General features: G+C 43.5%; 1 protein-coding gene across 6 annotated transcripts; it reads right to left on the bottom strand.

The window, feature by feature from the left end:
- Window positions 1-1539: 1539 nt before the first annotated feature.
- Window positions 1540-25566, bottom strand: cnot3a (CCR4-NOT transcription complex, subunit 3a). 6 transcript variants are annotated; one of them, XM_080767906.1, is made up of 20 exons: window positions 25426-25566; window positions 24466-24534; window positions 23360-23427; window positions 23184-23258; window positions 22988-23077; window positions 22749-22877; window positions 21197-21292; window positions 20837-21056; window positions 20169-20293; window positions 18432-18488; window positions 17994-18065; window positions 16774-17737; window positions 15847-15952; window positions 14568-14709; window positions 13545-13634; window positions 12798-12897; window positions 10256-10454; window positions 8775-8907; window positions 4340-4465; window positions 1540-2613 (listed from the first exon to the last, which is right to left on the bottom strand). In XM_080767906.1, the coding sequence occupies exons 2-20, from the start codon at window positions 24488-24490 to the stop codon at window positions 2515-2517; spliced, it is 2916 nt and encodes a 971-aa protein (XP_080624032.1). In that variant the 5' UTR covers window positions 24491-24534; window positions 25426-25566; the 3' UTR covers window positions 1540-2514. The 6 variants fall into 6 exon arrangements, with proteins under 6 accessions (XP_080624032.1, XP_080624035.1, XP_080624034.1 ...); XM_080767909.1 differs by having other exon boundaries at window positions 16774-17653; XM_080767908.1 differs by having other exon boundaries at window positions 20169-20287.
- Window positions 25567-25624: the final 58 nt, after the last annotated feature.

The raw sequence follows: 25624 nt of genomic DNA, 5'->3' as shown, positions 1-25624 counted from the left end.
CTCATCGATGTACTCTGTTACCCTGGGTCTACTGGGATGCAGTACAGTGGGGCCGGGGGGGGTATTTCCCCCCCGGTGTTTCCACACAGTAAAATGTGGGTATTATGGCAAAATAAACTAGAACTGCACCCTATCGAGTGCCTACTTGCTTGTTGCACACAAGTAGGCCTACTAGTACGGACATTTATACAATATTTAGCTCACTCTTACATCAATTTCCGCAATTTCCATTTCTGCAATTACCATTTCCGCAATTTCCACAATTCCCGCAATTTCCGCAATTTCCATTTCCGCAATTACGATTTCCGCAATGACCATTTCCACAATTTCCATTTCCGCAATTACCATTTCCGCAATTACCGCAATTTCCATTTCCGAAATTCCGCAATTTCCGCAATTACCATTTCCGCAATTTCCGCAATGTCAAACAATTCAATGACAGGACATGACATCACACTTGCCTTGTAATTTCTGAAAAGTATTTATTGAAATTTTACAATCCTGTTTTAACCCCACTTTATGACGTCGCCCATGCAGAACCTTGACAAGTAAATATGAGAAAAAACTTGTAAATATTTATCTTGAAATTCACATTTTAGCAATTTTCTACCTGACCCTCCTTTTCTCAAAAGCCCAAAAATAGATTCTATAAAAGGCAAATCTCTCAGAACTTTGCTTTATTCTTCCCCCCTCCCTCTCATGTCCTTTTCCTCATCCTTAAAAGAAAACTGCAAATATGTCAAGGGCTGGCTCACACAAGACACATTTCACTTTTAACTCCTTTAGTTTCACAGATGAGACCTTTTCATTGGCCAAATTGGGGGAAGATGTAAAAGTCAACATAATTGTTCATCATTTAAGCATCCAAGAAAAGATCCCACCCTGTACAACAAATAAGGGTTTAAAAGCCAGCTCGAATGTGCCAGTGGAAAATCCATAGTTCCTCAGGAGTAGCACATGAGCAAACACTACAGACCATACATGGGGTTTATCTTCATTTTCATCGGAAAACCCCCCACAGGTTCAATCCACCACCAGGTTATTTGGAGCAGATTGGTACGTGCTTTTCACTCGACATGTAAACAGTTTAATCAGTGCACATTCACCAGTTCACTGTATAGATAGGGGTTTGCTTTATAACTTGAAATATCAGGTGGTAAATTCAACACAGCAGTGGAAATTTAAGTTGTGATGATGAGGTAACGACAAAAGAATGCAGGGCATAGAGAACTTTAAACAAGGTACTGACTGGGTAGAAGCTGACTCAAGGTCATTTTGAGGGAGGTGGCACAAGGTTGTATTGAGTGAATAAGGACATAAAACACATTCACCGGGCTGAAAAATGGCTGTGGAATTATTTCTGCGTTGAGGGTGAAAACAAAATGGACTCTCAAGATTTCTCAAAAACGCTTGTTTTTTAGATTTAGATTTTTATTTTTTTCACAAACATGAACACGCCCAGTAAGGATGAAGCGTTCTCTATTTACAGGTAAACTTAAAAACACTTTATTTGTAAAGAGAGAGGGAGTCGGAGACGAGTTCAATTGCATAGCAATTTAATTCATGTCCAATAAGGACTCTTTCCCTGGCACAGGGAGAGGCCCTGTGTGGTCATTCTCAATCAGTGTTTTTAAATCGACCAAGACAATATCAATATAACTATTGATAATCGCTCACTATCTCTAATAGTGACCATATTCAACAGGCATTGTAGGGCCTCAAATGAAGCCATTTTCCTACATGTCTGCTTAACCCCCCCCCCCCCCCCCCCCACACCCACCCACCTCCCCCCCATTTCTGCACCACCGAATTACAGTAAGTACAACTTGGCCAATTTTAACGGAACAAGATTTAATCCAAATGTATTTCGTTTTGTAAAGTCAAAGGCTTCCAGGCTTGTGTCGGGGTAGGAGCGTGGTACAGAGAAATCACCTTGATGAAAACGGAAAGGGTAGGGGGAGGGGGGGGGGGGGGGGTATGAAAAAGGAAAAAAAGGAAAAACTTAAAACATGAGAAACATGCATGGGTTAGGCTTTCCTAATGCCTAATTCATGTTCCACCGTACGACGGTGTTACATGGCGAAGACAGCCCATCCACAAGCTCTCAACGCGTCGATGATGTTTTGACGCGCTGCGAGCTCGTACACGGGCTGTTTTCGACTTGCACTGCCCTCGTAACGACAAAGCATAAATCAGGCTTAATGCCACATACTGAGTGTGCACAAAGACAGGCACAAACGCAAGATCTCCAATGACACCCGTAGACCCTCCCCCACTCGGGGCACGCCAACAGGGGTTCTGACCACGGCTGGGGTGACGGCGGTGGTGTGAGGGAGGGGCACGGGGCTTCACGTGAGACGCAGCCTATTACGGACACCGGTCTCCGTTATAGGAGAGGGGCTTCTACTACACATCACAATCTCTAGCCACAGTATGGAGTTCAGTCTCGGAATGTCAACAGCAGCACGTTCTCCCTCTCTGTCTTTCCGCCATCAGTCCCCTCTCTTGTGTCCGTCACTGGAGGTCTCTGTCTTCGAGGTACCTATACTCAAAGGTGAAGCCCTCCTTCTTCCGCTGGCCCCATTTCTCATAGTCAAAGTAAATGTAAGTGCCCTGGAATGGAGGCAGAGAAGTGAGAGGAACAGTCGGATCATTATTTCATTAAAAAAGGTGCAACAGACGACTTGACGCACTTACGACACCTCTGTTGCAAAAGGCTCCAAGAATAACACATGGGATAATGGCGGCTGTTCACTTACAGAGATTAAACAAAACGGTCATTCTGAAAACATGTATATAGCATTATTATTATGTTGGTGAAAAACATTAGTTTTATTCCACCCCTTTTAAAAAGCTAATCAGCTAAAAAGCATATATTAGAAACATTTACAATTTAAACCCACAATTTCTAAATGAATGGATTACTAAAATATTCAACAATTCTGTGTGGAGTTTGCATGTTCTCCCCGTGTCCCCTAGGGTAGGTACCCTCACAAAAACATGCAGTAATCCTGGTCTCTAAACTGCCTCCCCCTGGCCAGCCGGGGCGCCTGATGGAGGGGAAAGGAACGGGTTGGAATAACGTGTTCCTTCCACGCGCTACGTCCAACCAGGGAAACTCCCCCCTGTCAGTTGTAAAGGAGCAAGGACACGAAGCATGAAGGAAGCACGAGTTAAGTCCGTTGCAGGGTGTGTAGAGCCCAGGATCACATTAGATGATTGACACAGGGGTGAAAAATGGGTTACAAAATCGTGGGATAAAAAAAAAATATATATAAAATAAAACAATACTGTGTGCCGGTATCTATTTACATGAACATTTATGTGAGCATTTGCTTGTGTGCAGTCTTAATTGCGAACGCAGTGATTGCGAACGCAGTGATTGCGAACGCAGTGATTGCGAACGCAGTGAGCACTTACTATGAGACCTAGCAGATCATGTCTGTGTGTGTGTCTGTCTGTCTGTCTGTCTGTCTGTCCCGCTTTTGTGCCGATATATGGAGCTGTGGAAGGAGTCCCCAAAGCAGCTATACGTCCAAAACCCAAATATGTACGAGCTGCGTTCGCTTCCCGCGTTTGCGCGTCTTACTGGTATACAAAGCATGTGCATGGTATGTGTTTAACATTGTGGCAGGTGTGTGAGGGTGCCATGTGACCGCCTCTTGTGAGTGTGGGGAGACTGGTGACCAGTGTTGTTTTTGGCGGCACATTTTGATTTTAGTTTTAGTCATAGTCTCTTGAATAGCTTTAATTTAGTTTTTAGTCACATTTTAGTCACCTGGAATGCTTTAGTGTTTAGTCTAGTTTTAGTGGACTAAATATCATAATTGTTTAGTCGACTAAATCTACAGTTCATTTAGTCGACTAAAATGTATTTTGGTGGGCTTTGATGCCGTCCTAATGACTGATTTTACACTTGCTGAAAATAGCCGATCGGCTATTTTCAGCAACCAAGTGTAAAATGACTTATACTGTATCTCTCGTCCACTAGTCCCTTCTTAACATTTTAGTCTAGTTTTTATTTGTTGACGAAATTGTCACTATATTTAGTCTTAGTTCTAGTCATCGTGGCTTAGTTTTCATTTAGTTTCATGTAGTTTTCGTCAGTGAAAAAAACATAAACTATGACAAACTTTTTTTGTCATAGTTTTAGTCGACGAAAACAACACTGCTGGTAACAGGCCTAGAGATTCAATCGCTCATCGCTACATTTCACATTCCTAGACATTCTTGATCATCTCTCTGTAGTCTGTATTTTCTTGTCACTTTGAAACAGATTGTATCTACAGCATGCTCCATCATATCATATCTGTATAAATACCAGCGATAGGCCTTTCACCTGTTCAAACTCATCAGTGATAGTCTTGGGTTCCTCGTGTCTCTGGAACCACATCATGTACTTGGTGTGGAACCTCCATGATTGTTTCTTCAGAGCCTTGGCTGACAGATACTGAGCCTTGGTGCCCTGGGAGAGGGGAAGCCACATGAACAGTATGAATATTATTTAACATTTAATAGCATAACAAGCATATAGCGTCGCGCCCTATATCATTTGGCAAACGTGGTCCAGGGGGATCCATAGCCTGCTCCTTTTTCCAAGCTCAACGTGTCATTTGTGAGCTTCCAGATCCCACACTATTATGACGTGCACAGAACAGGGATGCTTAGAGTTCAAATGGTTATTATGGTGAAATAAAACATGGAGTTATGAAGACTGTACTGTTTCAACTGGTTTCAACTCTACAGGACGACTCAAGTTATCTTTTCTTTTTAATTTCAGTTTGAGCGCTATATTGAACACCCTTACGCAGCAAACACTGTCCGTATTGAGCCAATGAAATAGGCTACCACACGTTATTGTATAGCAGCCAGAGCCAGGCACATAATGCTCAAAAAAATCTATCGCGTTGTAATGATTTCAAACACTGTCATTTTTATTTAGAATCGCATCGGATCAAACCGACCATGCAAACGGATGGGAACGGATAAAACACTTTCCGACTTTGTTTTTCCCTTTGGGTAGGCTAGAATTGCGTGTGGGGGGGGGGGGGGGGGGACTCTGAGTCTGCAGAAGTATTTATTTCCTCCAGATGGTCTAAAAATGAGTTACTTTGACCAACGTATTACCAATCTTGTACACCATTGCTCACGAAAGCAACACCCTTGACCCAATAGAGCGTCGCAGTCCCGCCCCCCTCGAGAGACCCGGAAAAGAAATCGCCGTTCATTTTCCTCATAGGCATTTCTTAAAGTATTTATTTAAAGACGGTTACGCCGCGGACAAAGCCAACTCGGATCGTGACAAATCATGACAATGAACACAATATTTTGGGCCGATCAAATCATTAGAAAGAAGAAAATAAAGGCAGGAGACAACACTATTTGTTTTGTTTTTCTTCTTATAAATCGGCCCAAAACATTGTGTTCATTGTCATGATTTGTCACGATCAGCATATTTTGTGGGAAGGCTAAGCCTTGCCTAGCCTTACATACCCACCGCCTATGACGATGTAATTTATATAATGTTTGATTGATTGTGCCAGTCCGTAGCAGAAGGTTTATAGCGCAGCACGGTTTATACAGCGAGTATATACACCATAGGATAGATCATGTGACGCATCACCGCCACAAATAGTGCTACAGCGTTATCTAAAATGCACTTCCGCATACCTCAGTCAGTTACCGTAATTTCCGGACTATAAAGCGCACCTGAATATAAGCCGCACCAGCTAAATTTAGGGGAAAAACCAAATGTGTACTATATACAAGCCGCACTGGACTATAAGCCGCATAGAGGCCATAGAGATAGATTTAGAAGGTCCCCCACTGGCCGTTAGCTGTAAAAATCCATAGATTAGGCTTATAGTCCGGAAATTACGGTACTTGAATTCATGAACACGCCTCCCTGAGAGGGAGAGAGAGAAAAAAAGGAAAGCCGTGCGTGCGTGAAAATCAGTCCACTGGTCGCTTGCAGAAAAGTTTACAGACAAAGAAGGACGGACAGAACTCTTTTGACTGACAAAGAGCTGTCGATATTTATATGCCAGAATAGGCTGTGGAACAAATTAATCCACAGCAGCAGGCTATAATGCCAGTTTTAGCGTGCCCTCCGAAGTTCCGAACCATCAGGATTATTTTTTTATTTTCTTATCATCACCACTAGACATTGTTATTTCTGCAAACCGCATATAACAAATATAACCTCTAAAACGTCCCTCATCATGGATAATAATCATTGCATTCCTATTCCTATTATCTTATCAAAATAGTGAACAAATTCCAAGTTAATTAACCAGCCAAACATATATGATTTAATTTGTTGGAAATGGAATGCAGGCTTGAACAATGGCGCCTCTAGCTGTCGGGAGGTGTGAAGATCTACTATACTAGGTATAAGTATGCCTAAAATCATATTTACAAAACGTTTCAGATGGAGAAAAAAAACAGAGATGATTTCAATCGAATATTTAGACAAAGTCATGCAAGGGGAACTTTCTCAGGACTTCATGGGCAAAGAAAATCAACTTCAAAGTCTCAAAATCGGTCAGAAAGACTGCTCCGACGTGCTAGTGTTAAACATTAAGTTATAATTTAGCTATTGAAAACACAGAGTGGCGCGCTACGAGCTTGTAGGTCTGCTATTTTTGAAAAATCGTGAAAATGTGCCGCAAATCTTATTATTATTATATATATTCTTTCAGAGCGAACGTTTTTAACTCAAATCTTTGCGCCCTGGAGGGTCCCTGGAACAACATATTTTCAGATGGGGGTCGGATGCCAAATACATATAATTCTGGGAGGTTTTTCAGAAAAATGATTTAGAAGACATTTTCAAAATTTAGTCTAAATTTCAGGTCTAAATGGGTTAATGACTTAAGGTCATTATGATGACAGATTCTGTTGTCACTGTACCCGACAACACGCGAGACCAGTACAGTTTTTGGGTATATGGTCCCTGCGTCCACATCAGTTCCGATTCTAATACCTGGGGACCCAAATCTAACTTAGGTGTGTTACCCGAGTGGATCTGAGGAGACTTCTGCTCAGCATCGATCAGGAGAAAAAAGGTTCTGTGTGACTAGGTTCAATGGAGTTGGGAAAGTGGATCAAACTACACCTCTATGGGATCATCAGGAATTTCTTCTTCACCGAGGTAAAATCATGCCATTTGATTCCATTATCTCTTATTGTAGGGAGGTATGTGAGCTTGTAGATCTTCTGTTTTAAAACATTTTGCCAGTTTTGAAATTTAGGGCAAAACCACAATTACATGCCCAAATAGGGAAGCCAGGTGGAAAGTAGTTATGCTATAACTTACAAGAGGCCATGATGATATTATACTGTAATCATATCACACGTGAGCTCATTAGATCTGCTATTTTATTTAGTATAAAGAAGAATAATGGAAAATGGTGCATTAATGCATTTATATAGCGCGATGGCAACCATGCAAGGCACCAACCTGCACATCGGGAGCAATTAGGGGTTTCAGAGTCTTGCTCGAGGACACTTCGACACCAACTCTGGGGGAGCCCGGGATTGAAATGGGTACCAATCGGACGCTCTACCTCTGGCCACTTCCGCCCACATACCAAGGCTTAACCACTTAACCCATTTTGACCTGAGATCAGATTAAAAAAAATGTCTTCTACATCCTGACAGTTTTCTGAAAAAGCTATGTCAGTGGTTCTTCGATTTTTCAAAAATAGCAGACCTACAAGCTCGTAACGCGCCACTCGGTGGCGCGCTATGAGCTTGTAGATCTGCTATTTTTGAATAGCTAAAGCTATTGACCATGGCAACACTGTAGCTGGATGTGTTTGGACTCCTGACACTCCAACTTGTTTTTAACTATATTTTTATACTATAGATCTTAAAGTATCTAATTTAAAGTGCTACTCAACAAGTGACAGTGACAAGCCAAGAGCACAGGCAACAAGCATTCGTGGATTATTTTTGCAACGTTTAGGCTGTGGAAATGGTTTGTGCCTGGAAGATGAGCAGCGTCGCCTGGTTATCAGACTAAATGCTCTTGAAGAAACTGTTTGTGAGCTTTATAGGGGATCTGTCAATGCCTATAAGGATTTTGAAGATACAATCCCTGTCCACATTCCCCCCCCCCCTCACTCTCTAAACCAGGGCTAGGGCCAAAAACACCTAAACACCCTGTCTGGAGCCTTGGATACAGGCCTGTTCACCCAACATTCATCATCAACCTCAGCAGAGTGATGTGAACCTGACCAACAGATTCAACATCCTGAGTTAAGAGGATTTCCCTCAGCTGGATGGTCACCATCCCACTGCCTTCTCCCCAGAGTCACCTGGAGATATGCCTTCCCACCAAGGTTCTCCCCAACTCTCTTCGGAGGCACCAGATTCCCCACAATTTCTGGAGCCGACACACCTAGAGGCATGAGTGGCTGCTGCTACCAGTGCTCCTGTTGCTGCGAGTATTGATCGGGCCACACTTCCCTACTATCACCTCTTTTATGGCGAACATAGAGGTTCAAGATGGTGCCATCGCTGTTTCTGCTTGTGTAAACCCTATACACTTTGTTGACCGCTGTCCCGCAGGGGTCTATATACTTTGTCCCCCTATTTGTTTCCTCTCACACCAAATCTCTTTGACAAAGATCTCCAAGCTCGCTGTTGCGATGCGTTGTGAGCTCGAAGATCAGCTATTTTGGTTTTTTTGGGACGAATGTGATCGTGACCATGGCCAGAACTGTGGTTGAGCGGTTACATACATACATGCACGTGTGGTTGTTCCATACCTCCAGGTAGTAGAAGATGAAGAATAGCGTTTCCGTCGACAGCCTCTGGTAGAACTCTATAGAGTCTGAATGGTGAGGGGGCATCTGGTGGTGGAAGGGCAGGGTGGGACAGGGGTTCCTCATCAGGTACTGCCTGGAAACGCCAGCACATTGGGGAAGAAAACCAATCAATCAAAACAATCAATACGTTTCCACACGAGCGTGCGTTTAGCTCTTAGAGTATATACGTATGAATAGAGACGGCACCCGAGTTCTACTCCCATCCACTTGCATTCCGCGTTCATGCGTTTGGGCCCACACAGCGCAGCACCGAGTGCCGCGCTATGAACTTGTAGGTATGCTATTTTTGAAAAATAGTGAAAATGTGTCTTTTGAATATATATTCTTTCAGAGCGAAAGTTTTGAACTCAAATCTTTGCTTCTGTGTGGGTCCCCGGCTGGAACAACATATTTTCAGATGGGGGTCAGCGGCCAGTTACACATAATGTTGGGGGTCCTTGACATGAAAATGTTTGAGAACCACTGACATTTTTCAGAAAACTGTCAGGATTTAGACGGCATTTGTAGAATCGTCCTCGGGTCTAAATGGGTTAAAAACAACCCAAACAATTGCAAACACAAGACACAAGAATGTAATGGAGCTTCTTCTACATTCTTAAATATTTATAAAACATTTACGTACAGTCACAAATAGATGGCAAAAATAAAATGCATATAGACTTGCCGTAGGCTGTGGAATTAAGACTTAAATGACCATTTATTTTCATTGTCTCCACCAGGCCGGACGACCAAAGGCCTGACAAGACTTTCCTCTATTTTCCCCCACAATACATTGTGAGCTTGTAGACCGGCACTTTCCGTGGGGCATTAGGGCATCGTATAAAATTATAAAGTGTCAAGTAAAGTATAGAATCTCACAAAGAACATGCATGAAAACAAAACCGGCTATGATGATGACATATGATTGACATAAGTGTCTGAACAAATCAGCTCTTTGTGGAAACACCAACATTAACCCATTTAGGCCTGACGTCGACATTAAAAAAAAAAAAATGTATTTTTAAAATGTATTATTTTTTCTGGAAAAACCTCATGTTTCTAGATCAGTGGTTCTCAATATTTCATGTCAAGGACCCCAAAAATGATATGTAATATGCCGCCGAGCGCCGACCCCCCCCCCCCCATCTGAAAATATGTTGTTGTGAAAGAATATATATATTCAAAGATTTGAGGCACATTTTCACGATTTTTCAAAAAAATAGCAGACGTACAAGTTCATATGAAATTGTAGATCTGCTATTTTTCAATAGCTTAAGTATAACATAATGCTTAAAACACCAAAAGGGGGCTCCCGCCCCAAAATGAGTTAAATGCCATTGACAATGAATGGAAAATATACGTCATATGTAGACGAACAAATCGGCTATTTTGGCCAGAATGAGATGATGTATGACGATAACGGCGATTTAATTTTTTTTTACCTGATCCTCTCGGAGTCCGAGGGGTGAGGCATGTGTGTCCATGCTGACTCCTGCATGGCCTGCTGGTAGAGCTGGTCCTTGGAGAGAGGCGTGGGGCCCAGTGGACACACGCCCAGCGAGGGGGGGATGCTGACCTCTGACAGGGACGGCTGGGAGGCAGCGGGGGTCCCGGGGGCTGCAGACGAACTGGAGAAGATGTCTATACAGGAAGAAACGGTGCACGTGTGTCAGGAAGGATGGAAGGAAGGAAGGGGTGGAAAATAAAATCGATTAAGATTTAATCGCGATGCAGACATGGGCGATTGTTAATCGATTCACAAAATGTAAAAAATTGATTATTTTAAAAAGCATTATTTGATTAAAAAAAAAAAAATTACAAAAAAGGACTTGTTTATCTTCCTGTGAGTTTTCTGCAATTGTTGATGTTTGTCCAATATAATCTTCCAGTTGACAGTGGCATATCTCTTGTTTTTATTATCAACTAGACCTGTATGTTCCCGTCGCAGTCGGCCACCGGCCTACTTGGGAACCTAATGATATACGTTGTCATAGCACCCGTTTTAACTGTGAGCCGGTGTCCCACATGGAGATCTGTTACTGTGTGAAATTGCACAGGTGAAAGGAGTTGGCCTCATTAGGCCCACCGCAGAGCCTGGCCCAGGTGAAAGGAGTTGGCCTCATTAGGCCTACCGGCAGTTCTGGAGAACGGTGGGTCTGATCGACTCGATACGTGTCGAATGTGAAGTCGGTGGGTCAAACGGTTCTCGAGTTACGTGCATTACAACCGTACGCGCGCACGCACACGCGTACGCAGAGACGTGGCACATTATACAGTAGATACAATCATACAAGATGAAGATAATGGAAGTAAATGAAAGCACGTTGTTCATTCGTCACACTGTGAGGGGGAGACAATGAATCTGTAATCAAATCATAATTGAATTGTAGCCCTCTGAATCGGAATTGAATCGGCGGGCACCCAACAATGTCTGCCCCTATAGTCAGGATGTCATGTCATTTTGATCTGGACATCGTTTGTGACCTTGACCTTCACCGTTTCGGCACAAAAGTTAATGTGTGTGATTAGGCCGACACCTTGCCCGAATTTGACTGACAGTCATCAAAATGACACCATTGATCTGCCGGAAAGAAATATAAATCCTGTGTGTGCATATTCCGTTGTTGGTACAGAATTGGGCTCTGTAAGATTTGTTGTAGGCCCAAGCGAATCATGCAAGCTCAGGCCACACCGCTGTTTCTCCATATTCCGGCAAGACTAACGTCATCATCATCATAGATCATTATGTCAGAAAAAATTTTCTATGGTTGTTTTTCATATTTAACCTTTTATTTCTCCAAATGTTCTTCTTACAGATGTTGATCCTGCAGATTGGATATTTTATTTGTCATACAGTGAATTATATATGTGGCCAATTCTCCCCCAACAGTGCTGAGGGGATGAGACATCAACTCTGAGGTCATGTTTCTCAGTTTCACCACGCATGCTTAGCAGGGCAGAGCGAGGACCTCTGTACACAATGTGTGGTCACTGGTCCGTGTGTCAACTAGAAGCTTGCACGGCGCTATCGCCACGCGTCCGCGTTGTCGTTTCTCCGTAAATATCGTGCGTCCGAGTGAGACACACAGACAAAAAGGTATCCGGAGAACTCGCCAGTTTACCAACTCGTCGCGATTTAGTGCATTTTTGTTTTACTTCACCTTCATTTAAATTGCATTGAATTGAGAGAGGATAGTTGTTTAGAGTTAACACTAGAGAAAGTAGGAATGCTAAAAGTTCAAACACCAAAGTACCGAAACAATGTAATTAATTAGTAAACAATTCCTGAAATGGTTGGCCTTACTTATCATTGGTATTCACATACTCACCTTTTTATCATCATCTATCTGAGCATTTAATTGCACAAAATACAGCATTGATGAAGAATGTTCGCCGTGGTGACTGGCGAGTAAACTGGCGAGTTCGTCGGTATCCCAGACAAAGCATATATTCTGAACGAAGGCGGCAGACGGCGATGTGTCTTTGGCCACTGACCCGTGCTTTCTTTCACCGCTCACCGCAAATCGCTCCATCGCATCACGGAAAAGGGAAACTGCAAAAGCTGGGCCCCCGCTGTGGGAACTAAAGCTGTCGCACGGTTGTAAACGCAGAGGTAAAGTCAGTGACGTTATCACGGGGCCACAATGCACAAGCTGAAAAAAACCGACACTTCCGCATTACGTGGCGGTTCTATGACTTGGTCACCCGAACTGTAGCCTGAAACTCACCTATGCTTTTCATGGCATAGGCAGCTCCCGGGCAGGATCCGGCGGGAGAAACTACGCGCAGCTGCGCGACATGAGACTAATTACTTCGAGCGACAGTAGTGTGTGTGTGTGTGTGTGTGTGTGTGTGTGTGTGTACATGTGTGTGTGTGTGTGTGTGTGTGTACATATGTGTGTGTGTGTGTGTGTGTGTGTGTACATATGTGCGGGTGTGTGTCAATTTAACAAAAGGCGCAGACGTGGTGGTGATGATACTGACCTCTGTCTGGTAGGTGTAGGTTTGAGATCTCTCCGTCCAGACGAGATCCCAGCGCTGCTCTCTCGGCCATGGCCTTGAGAGAACTGAGAGGCTCCGGAGCCTGGAGATGAGGAGCACGGCGAATTACAGGAGAGGATTCAGGGAGGATAGAAAGAGTACGGTTGAGTAAGTTGTAGTAGAACATGAGGATATGAGAATAAATGAGAAACGTGTCTGTTCGTCTGTCTGTGTGTGTGTGCGTGCGTGTCGGGGGCAAACGGTAAAAACAATGAAATACATTCTACCCAACTATTGACCCCGTTAAAAGCGGGAAAGCACCTGTGTCATTTTAGATTATAACGTTGCAAAAAATTGCAGATATACAAGCCCAAAGCGCATCACAAGCGCATTTGCTTGCAAGTTTTTTTTTTTAAATACTGAAAGTTTGTCCCTGGCACAACACATTTTCAGATGGGGTGCAGCAAAAGCTCTATTTGAGGGTTCTTGGCACGAAAACTGATTTACTGGTACTGATTTACTGGTACTGGTTTACAAGAGAAAAGTAATTTGAGTGCATGAGCTAAGACACTAACAATAACACTGGGATGCATTCCCATGGGACTTCTCTTGCAAAATGTATTTACTTTTGAGGTTGGATGAAAGCTTCCGTCAATTATCCTTAATTCTTTCTCTCCCATGTCCAGGACCATATATGTACGTACGTCGACGCTAGGTGGCGTCATATACCAAGTCCGTATATATACGTACCCCAACGTGGACTCCGTCTATATATTGGTTGATGCCTACGGGAGCCTTTAACATTGGTCCGGTTCCTATAGCGACGCCCCACTGTTCCAACTATGGGAAGGCATATATATATTTTCAGTTGAGAGCAGTGGAGAGGTGGATTTTCAAACACTCATAACTCTTCTTCTAAAATCGCTGTCCTTGGTGGATTTTCTGTTAAAGCTTCCGACGAGAGGTGAGGGGCTGGTTTGTGTTCTAAAACAGTTTTTTTCCCCCTGCACATTTGTATGGGGAGGGGAGGGGCGGGCAAACACAGTGTAGTTAGAGTGAAGAGAAGTGCTGGCACACGGAGCTGTGGTTAATGTTACATTTAGCGCGCAATAAAGGGGTTAATGGAAGCACCAAGCAATGTTTTATGCCAATGAAATCGTTCATATACTTTACATAAAAATTAATATCACCTCATATGATTGAACTCACTTTACTCCTACGAGTCGAAGCTTCAAATTGTTTATTAGGCTTAGAAATTAGCAATTGTATTTGACATGCAGGTCGACCTGAAAGTTCAGACCTGGTCTAGGTGACCAGATGGGCCTAACTTGCCATACGAATTTTTATTATTTGACGTATGACAATGTACTGTATACAAGGCTTAAAGGAGAATTCCATACTTTCTTACCTTTATTTGTAGTTGTTACGTCCCCACCAAAGAGGTCCAGGTGTTATTTTGTGCAAAAGCGCATTATTGGCTAAGCCATCAATGAATTGCATTTAATTTAATGGGGCTATGGGGTGCTAATTCGCTTGTTTCCATCTCTCAAATTTTTTCAAAAACAAAAACCCAACCCCCATTGAGGGCTTATATTAGGGGAAATAGCCAATAATGCACTTTTTGCACAAAACAACACCTGGACCTCTTTGTCGGGGACGTAACAACTACAAATAAAGGTAGGAAAGCCTTCTAGCATGGAATTCTCCTTTAAGTGGACAATGTGAAACTACTAAACCAGTATTAAAAGCCACAGATAGATCGATGCTGCTCACCTTTAGGCCCTCGGAGGGCTGCGTGTAGGAGTGGGGCCCGTTGAGAAGGCTCCCTCCTACGGGTGTGCTGTCAGAAAACGAGGGGGACGGAGAGCTCGGGGGCAGGGTGATGGAGCTGATCAGACTGGGACCGTTGTCCATCCTGCCGACGAGGCCGAGAGAGAGCAGCGAGAGAAAGGAAAGAGTTAACGTTTGTCATGTGGGGTCGCCGACTTGTAGCCCAAGTTCAGGGTGCTCTCCAGCACCGCCTCACGACGACCAGGTGGATTGACCCATTCTGACCTGAGATCAGATTCTAAAAATGTCTTCCCGACAGTTTTCTGAAAAAGCTATGTTTCCATGTCAGTCGTTCTTCGATTTTTCTAAAATAGCAGACCTACAAGCTCGTAGCGCGCCACTCGGTGGCGCGCTACGAGCTTGTAGATCTGCTATTTTTCAATAGCTAAATTATAACATATTGTTTAAAACACCAAAAGAGGTTCCCGCCCAAAATGGTTTAACCCATTTTGGGCGGGAATCCCTTTTGGTGTTCTAGGCATTATGTTATGCTTTGGATATTAGAGAAATAGCAGATCTACAAGCTCATGAACTTGTAGGTCTGCTATTTTTGAAAAACCGTGAAAATGTGTCGCAAATCTTTGAATATATTTATTCTTTCAGAGCGAACGTTTTTAACTCAAATCTTTGCTTCTGGGGTGGGGTCCCTGGCTGGAACAACATATTTTGAGATGGGGGTCGGCGGGCCAAATACAGATAATTCTGGGGGTCCTCGACATGAAAAAGGTTGAGTACCACTGACATAGAAACATAGGTTTTTCATAAAACTCTTAGGATTTAGAAGACATTTTTTGACTCAGGTCAAAATGGGTTAAACACTGTCCTATTCAAACACACTACTGTCCTATCTGAAGAAAAATAAGAGTGTGAGTTCAAGTTCAATAAGGATGAAACATTATCACCGTTAAGCCATCTGGCCGAGCGCTTGCTGTACCACACCAAGAATTTCCCTTTCGGTGCATCCCTAATGCCAATTAATGCCAATTAAGTGCACAGTCCTTGTTAATGTCAACCCACACTGTTGATCTTTGGGAGGGTGTACCACTGTCGTCTCCTCCGATACACACATGTATTCACCAGTCGTTTCTTTTCCAAAAATCACTAAATTAATGTACAGGTAGCACATGTACAGGTAGGATAGAATAATCGCAAGTAAGAAATAATAGTTATAGCCCTACATCCATGTCTGCCTATAGCTGGTCTTATGAATTGGACCACTCACGGCTGACTGGCTGAGGAGGTGAGCGATGAGGGCTGGCTGCTCTGCGATTGGCTAGGTGTGCTTAGCGCCGACTCTGTAGAACTCTCTGCCACTACGGCACTGTAACCTGGAGGGAGGAGAGGGGGAGAAGGTCACCGAGACAGAGACACAGGTGCGACCGCGGTAATAATCATCTCAGGCCACGTGGACAACGGCTGCTGGGCCAATAAGACTAACACTATATAGAGGTAAAAAAGCCCACACTCCACATTCCATTAGTGTATCTCTGTAGTATGACAACGTTTCCATCCGCAATTGTCTTTTTTTTTTTTTAAAGTTGCACTATACAGCTGGAATTATTAATAATGCCACATTGCCACTGAATAACATTTTATAATGACCCAACAGACTATAATCCCCGTTTGAACATAAAACACAATAGTATTAAGTACACAATAATACTGGGTTAATACTTAAAAGGACAACTTCTTCTTAACCTGATTTCTGTTGTTCTCCACATTAAAAGGTGCTGTGATATTATTCATTAAAAGAAAAAGCTTTATATTTTGATAGTAATCCTTGCTATACAGAGAGTTCATCTCCAGCTAATAAACATAAAATACATAATTTATAGTTGGGTCACCAATTTCATCCAATAAGGAGGAGAGAGAACCCCTTCATCAGATTCACATTTACAGTGTTTTCCTATTCCAATTTTGTCTGTTCAATTTTGCACTTCCAAGTTGGTATCCTAAACTGAAGATGAATGTTCCGTTTACTAAAGACTGAACAATATCACTTACATCACCTTTAAAAACTCTTTTGTGTACATGCAATACTTTACTGTCTAATTAATACAATGCAACAAGGCCACTGTAAAACAAAAAAAATCGTACTTGTCATGCAGGGAACACAAACAAAACCAAAAGGACAAGTAAGTGGACCTACTTGTGCTTCCATTTTGTTTCAGTCCACTTGGCGGTCTAGCTGGAGCAACATTTACTCCTCCGCCTACACCTCCATTCCCTCCCATCATGCCTACGACCCCCACGGGGGCGGCACTGACGGGGCTGGGGGGCACCTGAGGTGTTCCAGTGGCCACGTTTTGCCCAGGGACCAGACCCAGGATCCCTCCAGTCAAAGAGCTGTGGGCCGGGCTCGAACCCAGCAAACCCAAGCCCGTGCCAGCGCCGTTGGTGGTGACTCCACTGGAGCCAGAGGTGGGGAGGGAGGAGACGCCGCTCTCTACGGAGACGCTCGACTGGCCGATGCCGCTCAGACCCAAGCCGCCCGATGCCGCCGCCTGGGCGTAAGGGGCGGGGGTGGAGCCGGCGATCAGCCCCGCCATGGTGTTCAGGGCCGAGGGCATGCCGCCCAGACCTAAGCTGGTTAGCTGGTTGGCAGTGCTGGTCCCCGTCATGCCGACTTTGCTCAGGCCCAGTCCGAGCCCGAGCCCGAGCCCGAGCCCGAGTCCGAGGCTGGAGGCCGGGGACGGCCCGGGCAGAGGCTGGGCTAGGGAGATGGGCGCCACCGAACTGGGCGTGCTGGGTGCGGGGAGAGACGGGGCGGTGGAGGCTGGTAAGAGGAGGGGGTGGCTGGGCGGGCTGGGGGTGTTTGAGGGAGCAGAGGGTTTTGTTTGTGGTGGCTGCTGTTGCTGCTGCTGTTGTTGCTGGCTTGGTGGCTGGGCTTGTTGCTGCTGCTGCTGCAGTTGTGGTTGCAGTAGTGGAGACTGATGCTGGTGTTGCTGCACCGCGCTGCTGAAGCTTCCTATAAGACTGTTGCTGGTGGGAACGATCGGGATGCCCCCGACGATGCTCGCCATGGACACCAGCGAGGACGACGAAGAGGAGCCCGAGGTGGTGGAGGAAGATAAGGAAGAAAGTAAGGAAGGGGTGCCGTTCTTCACGGGCGACTGCAAAATGACAGGACGGCAACAAAACACAAAAGAGGCTTTCTTAAGAGAATCGAACTGACGGCAACTGGAATACAGAATATGGCCTACGTGGAACAGAGTTACATTTCAATACGCTATGGAGGCCCATGGAGGGGGGAGATGGTACAACTACATCAGCAGTACATCGCCATCCGACTATGGACAAACAGAGCAAAAGTGTGGCTACATTTCTTTTGATGCATGAGTCGTGAAGAGAACATAAACATTGGCTCACTGTTGGTTCCAAAGTAGAGCCCGACCAATGCCAGATGTTTGGGTCTGATGTTGCTCCCGGTTTTGGATAGTCCTAGTGTTTTGACCAATATTTTGTTTAAAAAAAAAAGAATATTTAAATGAATTAGAAACATAAACATGAACAAATAAACATAAACATACAAATGAAAATTAACACATATACATAGATTACAAAATAATAGGTTATATAATAAATGTCCACCTATAATGACCAAAACAGGGAAACCAGGTTGAAAACATCGCAATGCATCGGCTGCACAATTGCCGATACCTATATTATCACCAATGTCATCAAAGAAGTTTAATAAGGACCGATATATCAGCCAATCCGATATATATATCGGTTGGGCTCTACTAAATGACCAAAGATGAAGAGCTAATTGTTCATCTACGGACAGTAACGATTCCAGCCTCGTACCTGACCAACTTCACTGTCTGTCCACCGGGCCCTTTTCTTCTCGTCCTCCGAGTTCTCCTACAGGAGAACAGGAGACACGTTGGCATGACCATTGACCATACACTTTTCAAATGTGTCATCTAACCAGCGCACATGGACTAACTGGGCATGCATATATACAGTTAAGTGAACACAAATTGTTTTCCTAAGCTTATAATTCAATATTTGCCGACATTGCTGTGGTAGGAGACCTTTGGAAAACCATTGAGAAATATATATAAACTCCAAAACAACTCTCACAGTCTAATCACTGAGAGAGGCCTGATGATCCAGGTTCAAAGACAATGTTTTAAATATAGTATTGCTCTTGTTAAGATTGGTTTTTGTTTCCCATTAACTTCAATGGGCTCTATTCACACACGCCATTTTGGGAAGAACCTGGGCCCCTTCACTACTTCCTTCACAGGTGTTACCGATTATACTAATTAAGGCTCTGTTCCATTCTGGTCAAACAGAGTCAGGGTGCTGCTATTGTGCGTGTTGGCTCACTGGAAACACTGCTACACCAGTGTGTCTCAGAGGCCCCTTTTCCACCGGTTGGTTCCCAGTGGGAACCGGTTCAGTTCTTTTTGGTTCTTAGTCCATGAGCCAGAGCTCCAAAATTGAAACGTTAATTATGAATTGAGTGGGCAAAACCATACCTATATTAGATTGTTATCACCATTAAACTTCCCCAATTGAGTACTTACACGAAGACAATGATTTGTTGTATTACAAATTTTACATTTTTAAATATGCAAATGAGGCATTATGTAGGAAAATATGCAAAATAATCAAAAAAGAAATAAAAGCTACTACTGTGGAAGGGTTATCATGTATTCATTTACTTGTATTGATCTTATAAACAATTTAATATAGGGTATAGTTTGCCCACCAATTTTGGAGCTCTGGCTCATGGACTAAAAACCAAAAAGAACTGAACCGGTTCCCATTGGGAACCGACCGGTGGAAAAGGGGTCAAAGTGTCCTTCACTCTAGTGGGTTCCAAATGGGCCCGTACGGGTGTGTTAACTCTGAGAGTGTACACATTTGTACACTCTCAAGAGTTATGGGGGTCCTTGAAATTAAAAGGTTTGAGAACCACTGTACACAAAATGTAACAGAGCCTTAATCAGTAACACCTGTGAAGGAAGTAGGAAGAGTTATTCTGTGTGCATAGAGCCCATTAGTGAAATATTGGATTATTGGATTAATGCGACAAAAACAAAAGAATCTCCGTGTTCTGAAGGCTCCACGGGGTGAGTATTCCTTTAAAAGCCTGAATCCTGGTGTTCTATTTTGAAGAGGACGCAAATATCCCAACATAAAAGCGTCTGAGCTCCGGAGAGAAACGGAACGCATTGATCAGCAATTATGTCTGATATCTTTCTGTGTCTTCCTCACAATAGAAAGACAGGATTCGGGTCAACCCATTAACCCATTCTGACCGGGAACCCGTTTTGGTGTTAGCATCATGTTATGCTTTAGCTATTGAAAAATAGCAGATCTACAAGCTCATAGCGCGCCACCGAGTGGCGCGCTAAGAGCTTGTAGGTCTGCTATTTTTTGAAAAATCGAAGAACGACTGACATTTTTAGAATCTGATCTCAGGTCAGAATGGGTTAATCAGACGGTGTGTGTCCAGTGAAAACCTCGTATGAATCTGATCTCAGGTCAGAATGGGTTAACTGAGGCTGCGTAACGAGGTCCAGAACTCACGGCAGTGCATGTGGCGGGGGATGGGGGGATAGGCGAGGACGAGGTGGTGGAGGTGGGAGTGCTGCTGGAGTGGAGGAACATTTCATCCTCCTGACCCGACGGAGACGTGGCCACTAACGCTGCAGCTACGGCAGAGGGGGAGAGAGCGTGTCAAAGGATCCGACAGCGTTCAAGTGGTTCAGTATAAAACATCAACATCAATATCCTCACCAAGGCTTTATAATTAATACATTTTCGCTGAGATCTTTGTTCCCCACTTCTATGCACCGCCTTTTAAATGCCACAAAGTAGGACTGCATGAATAATTGATTGTTTATTGCATTCGTTTGCCGTTGAATGTTTATCAATCACTGACATTGACATTGAAACACTTGAATTCATTTAGCCTTTTAAAAGAGATTGTTAGCCATATTCCTGATTAATCGTCTTGTATGTATACTAAAGTAATGACATTATCCATGATATTAAATGCAGCCCTTAAACAATGATAGCAATTACCCAAACAACTCCATAAAGCTTCACACAACAAACCATCACTATTCCGGTCTTGCTTTAAACTGCCAAAGCGTGTATTTTACATCCAATTCAAAGTCTCAAAATTAATCCCAGCATATTAAGATTTTTTCCCCAAGCACCTGCACAACACACAAAAAGACAACGATACATACGTATGTCTTCCAGGTCCAGGTCGTCATACAGGAACTCGTTCTCCTCGAAGTCGGGGTCCTGCGACGAGTCGATGTAATACTCCACGTCGTCCTTGATCTTCTGGACCGAGTCCACCTGGACCGAGTCGTTGTCCAGCATTCGCAGGATGGTCTCCAACATGCGGATGTGGAACCGGTGCCTTTCGACCAACCTCTTGAGTTCTTCAATGCGATCCTGCTTCTACGTTGCACGCAAGGGGAGTCAAGAACAGCATGCGCAGAGCTCAATATTTCGCGTGAGGGAGGCGGCAGCATTGCAGAGAACCTAAATGTAGGAAGATTGCACTTATGTGAATCAGGACGAGACGGAGCAATACTCACCTCCTTGTCGCCCTTCTTCTTTCGGGTCTGCACCGAGAGAGACTCCACCTCACTCTCGAACTGGTCTACCTGCATGTTTAGAGTGTCTATTGTATTCTAGATGGGGAAGAAAGAAAGGTTGTAAGAATGAACGGACCATCTTCTTGGGGAACAGAACCAGGAAATGGCGGTTGTTCGGTTGTGGGTTACACCGTTTCCAAATTTGACCCATTTAGGGATGTCCATTTTATATATATATATATTTTTTTTTTTTATCGTTTTTTATGCATGCTATTTTACAGACTAAACAAATCTACAGCAGAAGAATCAACTCATTTGATTTGAATTCATCTGTTGCGCATCTGTGAGCTCTGAACTAGATATTATATTGATAGCTATTTTGTTTGATATAGTTTACTTTTGGTGGGGGGGAAAAGCCTGCCTATATCGGTATCTGTACAGAATCGGAAATTAAGAGTTGGACAATATCATAAAATCGGATATTGTCAAAAAAAGCCAATATCGAACATCCCTAGACCCATTGAATATTCAGAGCACGGAATGATAGTTGTATGTTATTCAAGTGTTTAATGGCCAGAGTTAACTCTGGCCATTAAGACCAAGGAGACCGACCATGCAGCAGAGCGTATGTGTTTACAATGGCAGTCAAATACTTAGGCTAATTAGGTCTGTCGGACAGCCAGCTAGCTGCCACTCAACATTGTGAGAGTAATTCTTCCTCAGGTCACAACCTGCCACAGCCTTTTGAATGTTTAAACAGCATAAAAAGGTTTATTAGCATATATGTATCTGTGACTAATTTATCACTGTCATGTTCCCTTGCCTTCAGAACCAGCACATTAACTCCTCCATTTTTTGTTGTTGTGCTTTCAAACAGAGCCCTTGTGTCAGTGTCAGATTAGATTTAGAAGTCTACAAAAAAAAACAAGACAGTCTGGATGCTGTGTGGCGCACCGTGGGGGGTGATCAGGAAGACTCATGGCATCATTGAGAGAGCTGAAATGATTTATGATTGCAGCCTTTTGTAAGGCTAATCATTCATTCCCGAGTTTTCCATTATCAGATTAACTCTGAGAGCAGGGAATGACAAAAGGATTACTGAATCCTATCGTTCTATAGAGGGTATGCACGTGACAACATCATCACCATAACCAGAAGTTATGCAGGAACGCCTACCGAGTGGCAATAAACTACTTTCTGGCCGTGACAGCCCATACATCCAAACCGAAATGTCCTACCTGATTGCATTAAACAACATTAAAAACACTTGCAACTCACTATATATTGTGAGGTCTGAGGTGGACTCTCAAGACCAGTGTCTTGAGAGCTCGCTCGCTAGGCACTGGAAAATACCAACATTTCTCACAATAGAATGAACAGGACGGGTTCAAAGTAGATGACGTTGCCCTTTAAGCACAGCCCCTCCTATGCATAGCTTTGCGTGTTTGTGTGTATGAGCACGGAATGTGATGATTTGATTGGCTGATGTATGATAAGAGCGTGTGTGATTTTTAAATATGCAATAGGTGTAGCTGAATAGTGCACATCTTACTGTTAGCCACTGTCCCGTCTCCTCCTTTTCCCTCTGAGCTGGATCAACCTTCTGAGCGAGCCCCAAACCTTCTTTCGAGTACGCCTTTGTTTTTGTTTCTCGCTCCACCACCTTGAACCGCTCCATTTGCTGAGGCGAGACAAAGTCACAAATGGTTACATTGGAGATGGAATACAATAGGTTTCGTCACATGAGTCGAATAACGGAAACAACCATGAACGAGAGTTGGAGAAAAGTACCGTCTCGATGAGTTTGCGGTTCTCCACTAGCTGCCGTTTGTCTTTGATCTCGTTCGAGGCTACCCATGTCTTTATCTGATCTCTCAATCGCTGCGTAGAGGGGAGAGGGGATGAAAACATTAACAACTGGCAAATGCCAAAAAGGGGAAGAGATGACCCTATGAAATAAATTGAGTGTTGCACTGATTTATCATACTTGTAGTTTTTTAATCTCTTTTTTGAGGTCAGCCTCATATTTTTCCTTCTGGTTAGCATTCGCTGCATTGTGAAGCTGGAAAACATGTAAACAAATTGCAACGTGACAGTTTTCAGAAGAAGAAAAAAAAAGTTTTGGAAATGGGGCGTACAATAAAAAGTATGTTATGTTCTCACCTTTTGCCATATATCTTCAAACTGTTCTACTCCTTCAGCCACCTTTTTCAAACATCTGTCGATTTCACCTGGAAATGAAAGTTGGTTACAATTTATAAACCCAATCACATGCATTTATATGAATTGCTAAGTTAAATCACTAATAAGCCGTTACTAAAACAAGACCACTAAGTATTCTGAATGAGATGAGACACTAAACTCTTATTATTCAACCAAAGGGTCCAGTACCTGGGATACACACACTATACCAAAGTAGCCGCAATTTGCAACACTAGATTTTTTAAATAATGGGATGAATCTAGAGTTGCAATACCCTCCATTGACAGACCATTGATCCAAATTGAATTTCCGATCTGCTTGTATTAAACTACGTTAAACTCGCCAACATTGCAGCTGTAGGGCAAGCTTGTCCCCCTGCAAGCATTTGTCTCATAAAAATCCACTGTAGGCATGTTATGAGCTACTTTCTGTTCAAGAAATTCTGTGCAGGTGATTCTTTTTCGAAGTGTTTGAGTTTGGAAGCGCTCGTCAAAGTCACTGAACAGCCCCTCCGTACAACCCGTTTCAAATTTGCACGTAATGCAGGAGGCAGCAGCACTTCCAAACTCCAACACTGCAAAATATCACGGCACGGATATCTTAGCAGAAAGTAGCTCATAACATGTCTATGTGGATTTTTTTTTATGAGACAAATGCTTTGCAGGAGGATAATTCAAGATTGCCCTACATCTGCCATGTTGGTGAGTTTAACGTAGTTTAATACAAGCAGATCGGAAATTCAATTTGGATCAATGGTCTGTCAATGGAGGGTATTGCAACTCTAGATTCATCCTATTATTAAAAGAAATCTAGTGGTGCAAATTGTGACGAATAACAAAGTAAAGTTGCAACACGACACAATGTGCCATGATTGGCACAGGACTATTTGGTGGTGTAATTTGGTCTTTCCCAAAGGGAAAGGACCTGTAGTCTCTCCCTTTTAGAGAGACAACAGATTATTTTACCAAAACGTACTGTACCAGAGTACCCCCTCTCTCTCTCTCACACACACACACACACACACACACACCCACCCCTCATTGTGACAGTTAAGTCAAGCCTCTTACCTTGTAGTTTTCTCTTGTCAGCCATGGCTTTGACTACGACAATGTCCACATTCCGTCTGTCAGACAGAGCTAGGGGACAGATGTACAGAGATGTAACTGTGAACAGTGCAAGGGGAGAGACAACCACCAACACCCTCAACTCCGGACCCTTTGAGCTCATGATCTGAGGCTGAGCTCGGTCTTTTTGTTCTTTGTTAAGTCTTTCAGTCAGAGTCCAAGAGAGTCACGTCCAAGTCAAGAGTCAGAGCAAGTCACAACAAGTCCCAAGCCCTGGATCAACACGGCCATCGGTCAGATAATATATGACAATAATGACAGGTGTTATCAAGGCTAAACAAGTCAGACAGCGGCAGCGATGCGAGTGCGGCTCGAGCCCAAGTCTCCAGCTCTGGATGGAACTGACGTTAACATTAGCTCACTTGCAGAGATATGTACACAAAAACACAGTCGTTAGCAGTTACCTCCACGGACATGTAAATGGGAAGCTGAAAACACCGACGCGACCTTTGTGTAGCGACGCATTTCAGACATGTTACCATTTAATTCAGTTTCACATTAAACGCGTTAGCGAGGAGCCCACTGACATGCTCGTCGGCTATCTCTAGCTAGCCAGCTATCGTTACTGGGCTATAATGATGCTAACCAGCTTAGCTCGACAGGTAGTATTTTGCTCAATAATATCACATTCATAGCTCGTGCTGGTGGACAGATTTCATATTCGTGCATTAATATATCAGGGCGCATTGCTGCCGTGTTATGGTGGTGGTTGCGTTGTGCATGGTTCATATATAAATATCAGAATCTTTGCCACTCGCTAACCTACTAGCTAATGTGGCTAACAGGCTAGCCACTGCATAAAATACTAGATAGCAGCTTAGCTAGCCAGTTAGCCACATTTAGGAAAAAAGGGAAACTGGGTCAACCCGACCGTCTAGATTCACGCTTGTTTTCGACATTTACCTAGGGTCTGGGCTTTCGTTTGTCCTTTTCAATTATAGGCAATGCTAATTCCCCCAAAAGTCTTCTTTACTTGCAAATTGTATTTTCTTTTCGACAATCTCGTTGTACTCTAGCTAAAGATGGACGGTAGCTAAATCCCACCTCCAACTTTGGGTCCCGCCCTAACTCCCGTCCGTGGGATGCGATTGGACGGTCGGCC

Source organism: Protomyctophum bolini, assembly GCF_963924005.1.
Source record: "Protomyctophum bolini genome assembly, chromosome: 7".
Classification (NCBI taxonomy): Eukaryota; Metazoa; Chordata; class Actinopteri; order Myctophiformes; family Myctophidae; genus Protomyctophum; species Protomyctophum bolini.
Note: the sequence above shows the minus strand (reverse complement) of the source record. Positions and strands in the feature narration are given on the sequence as shown.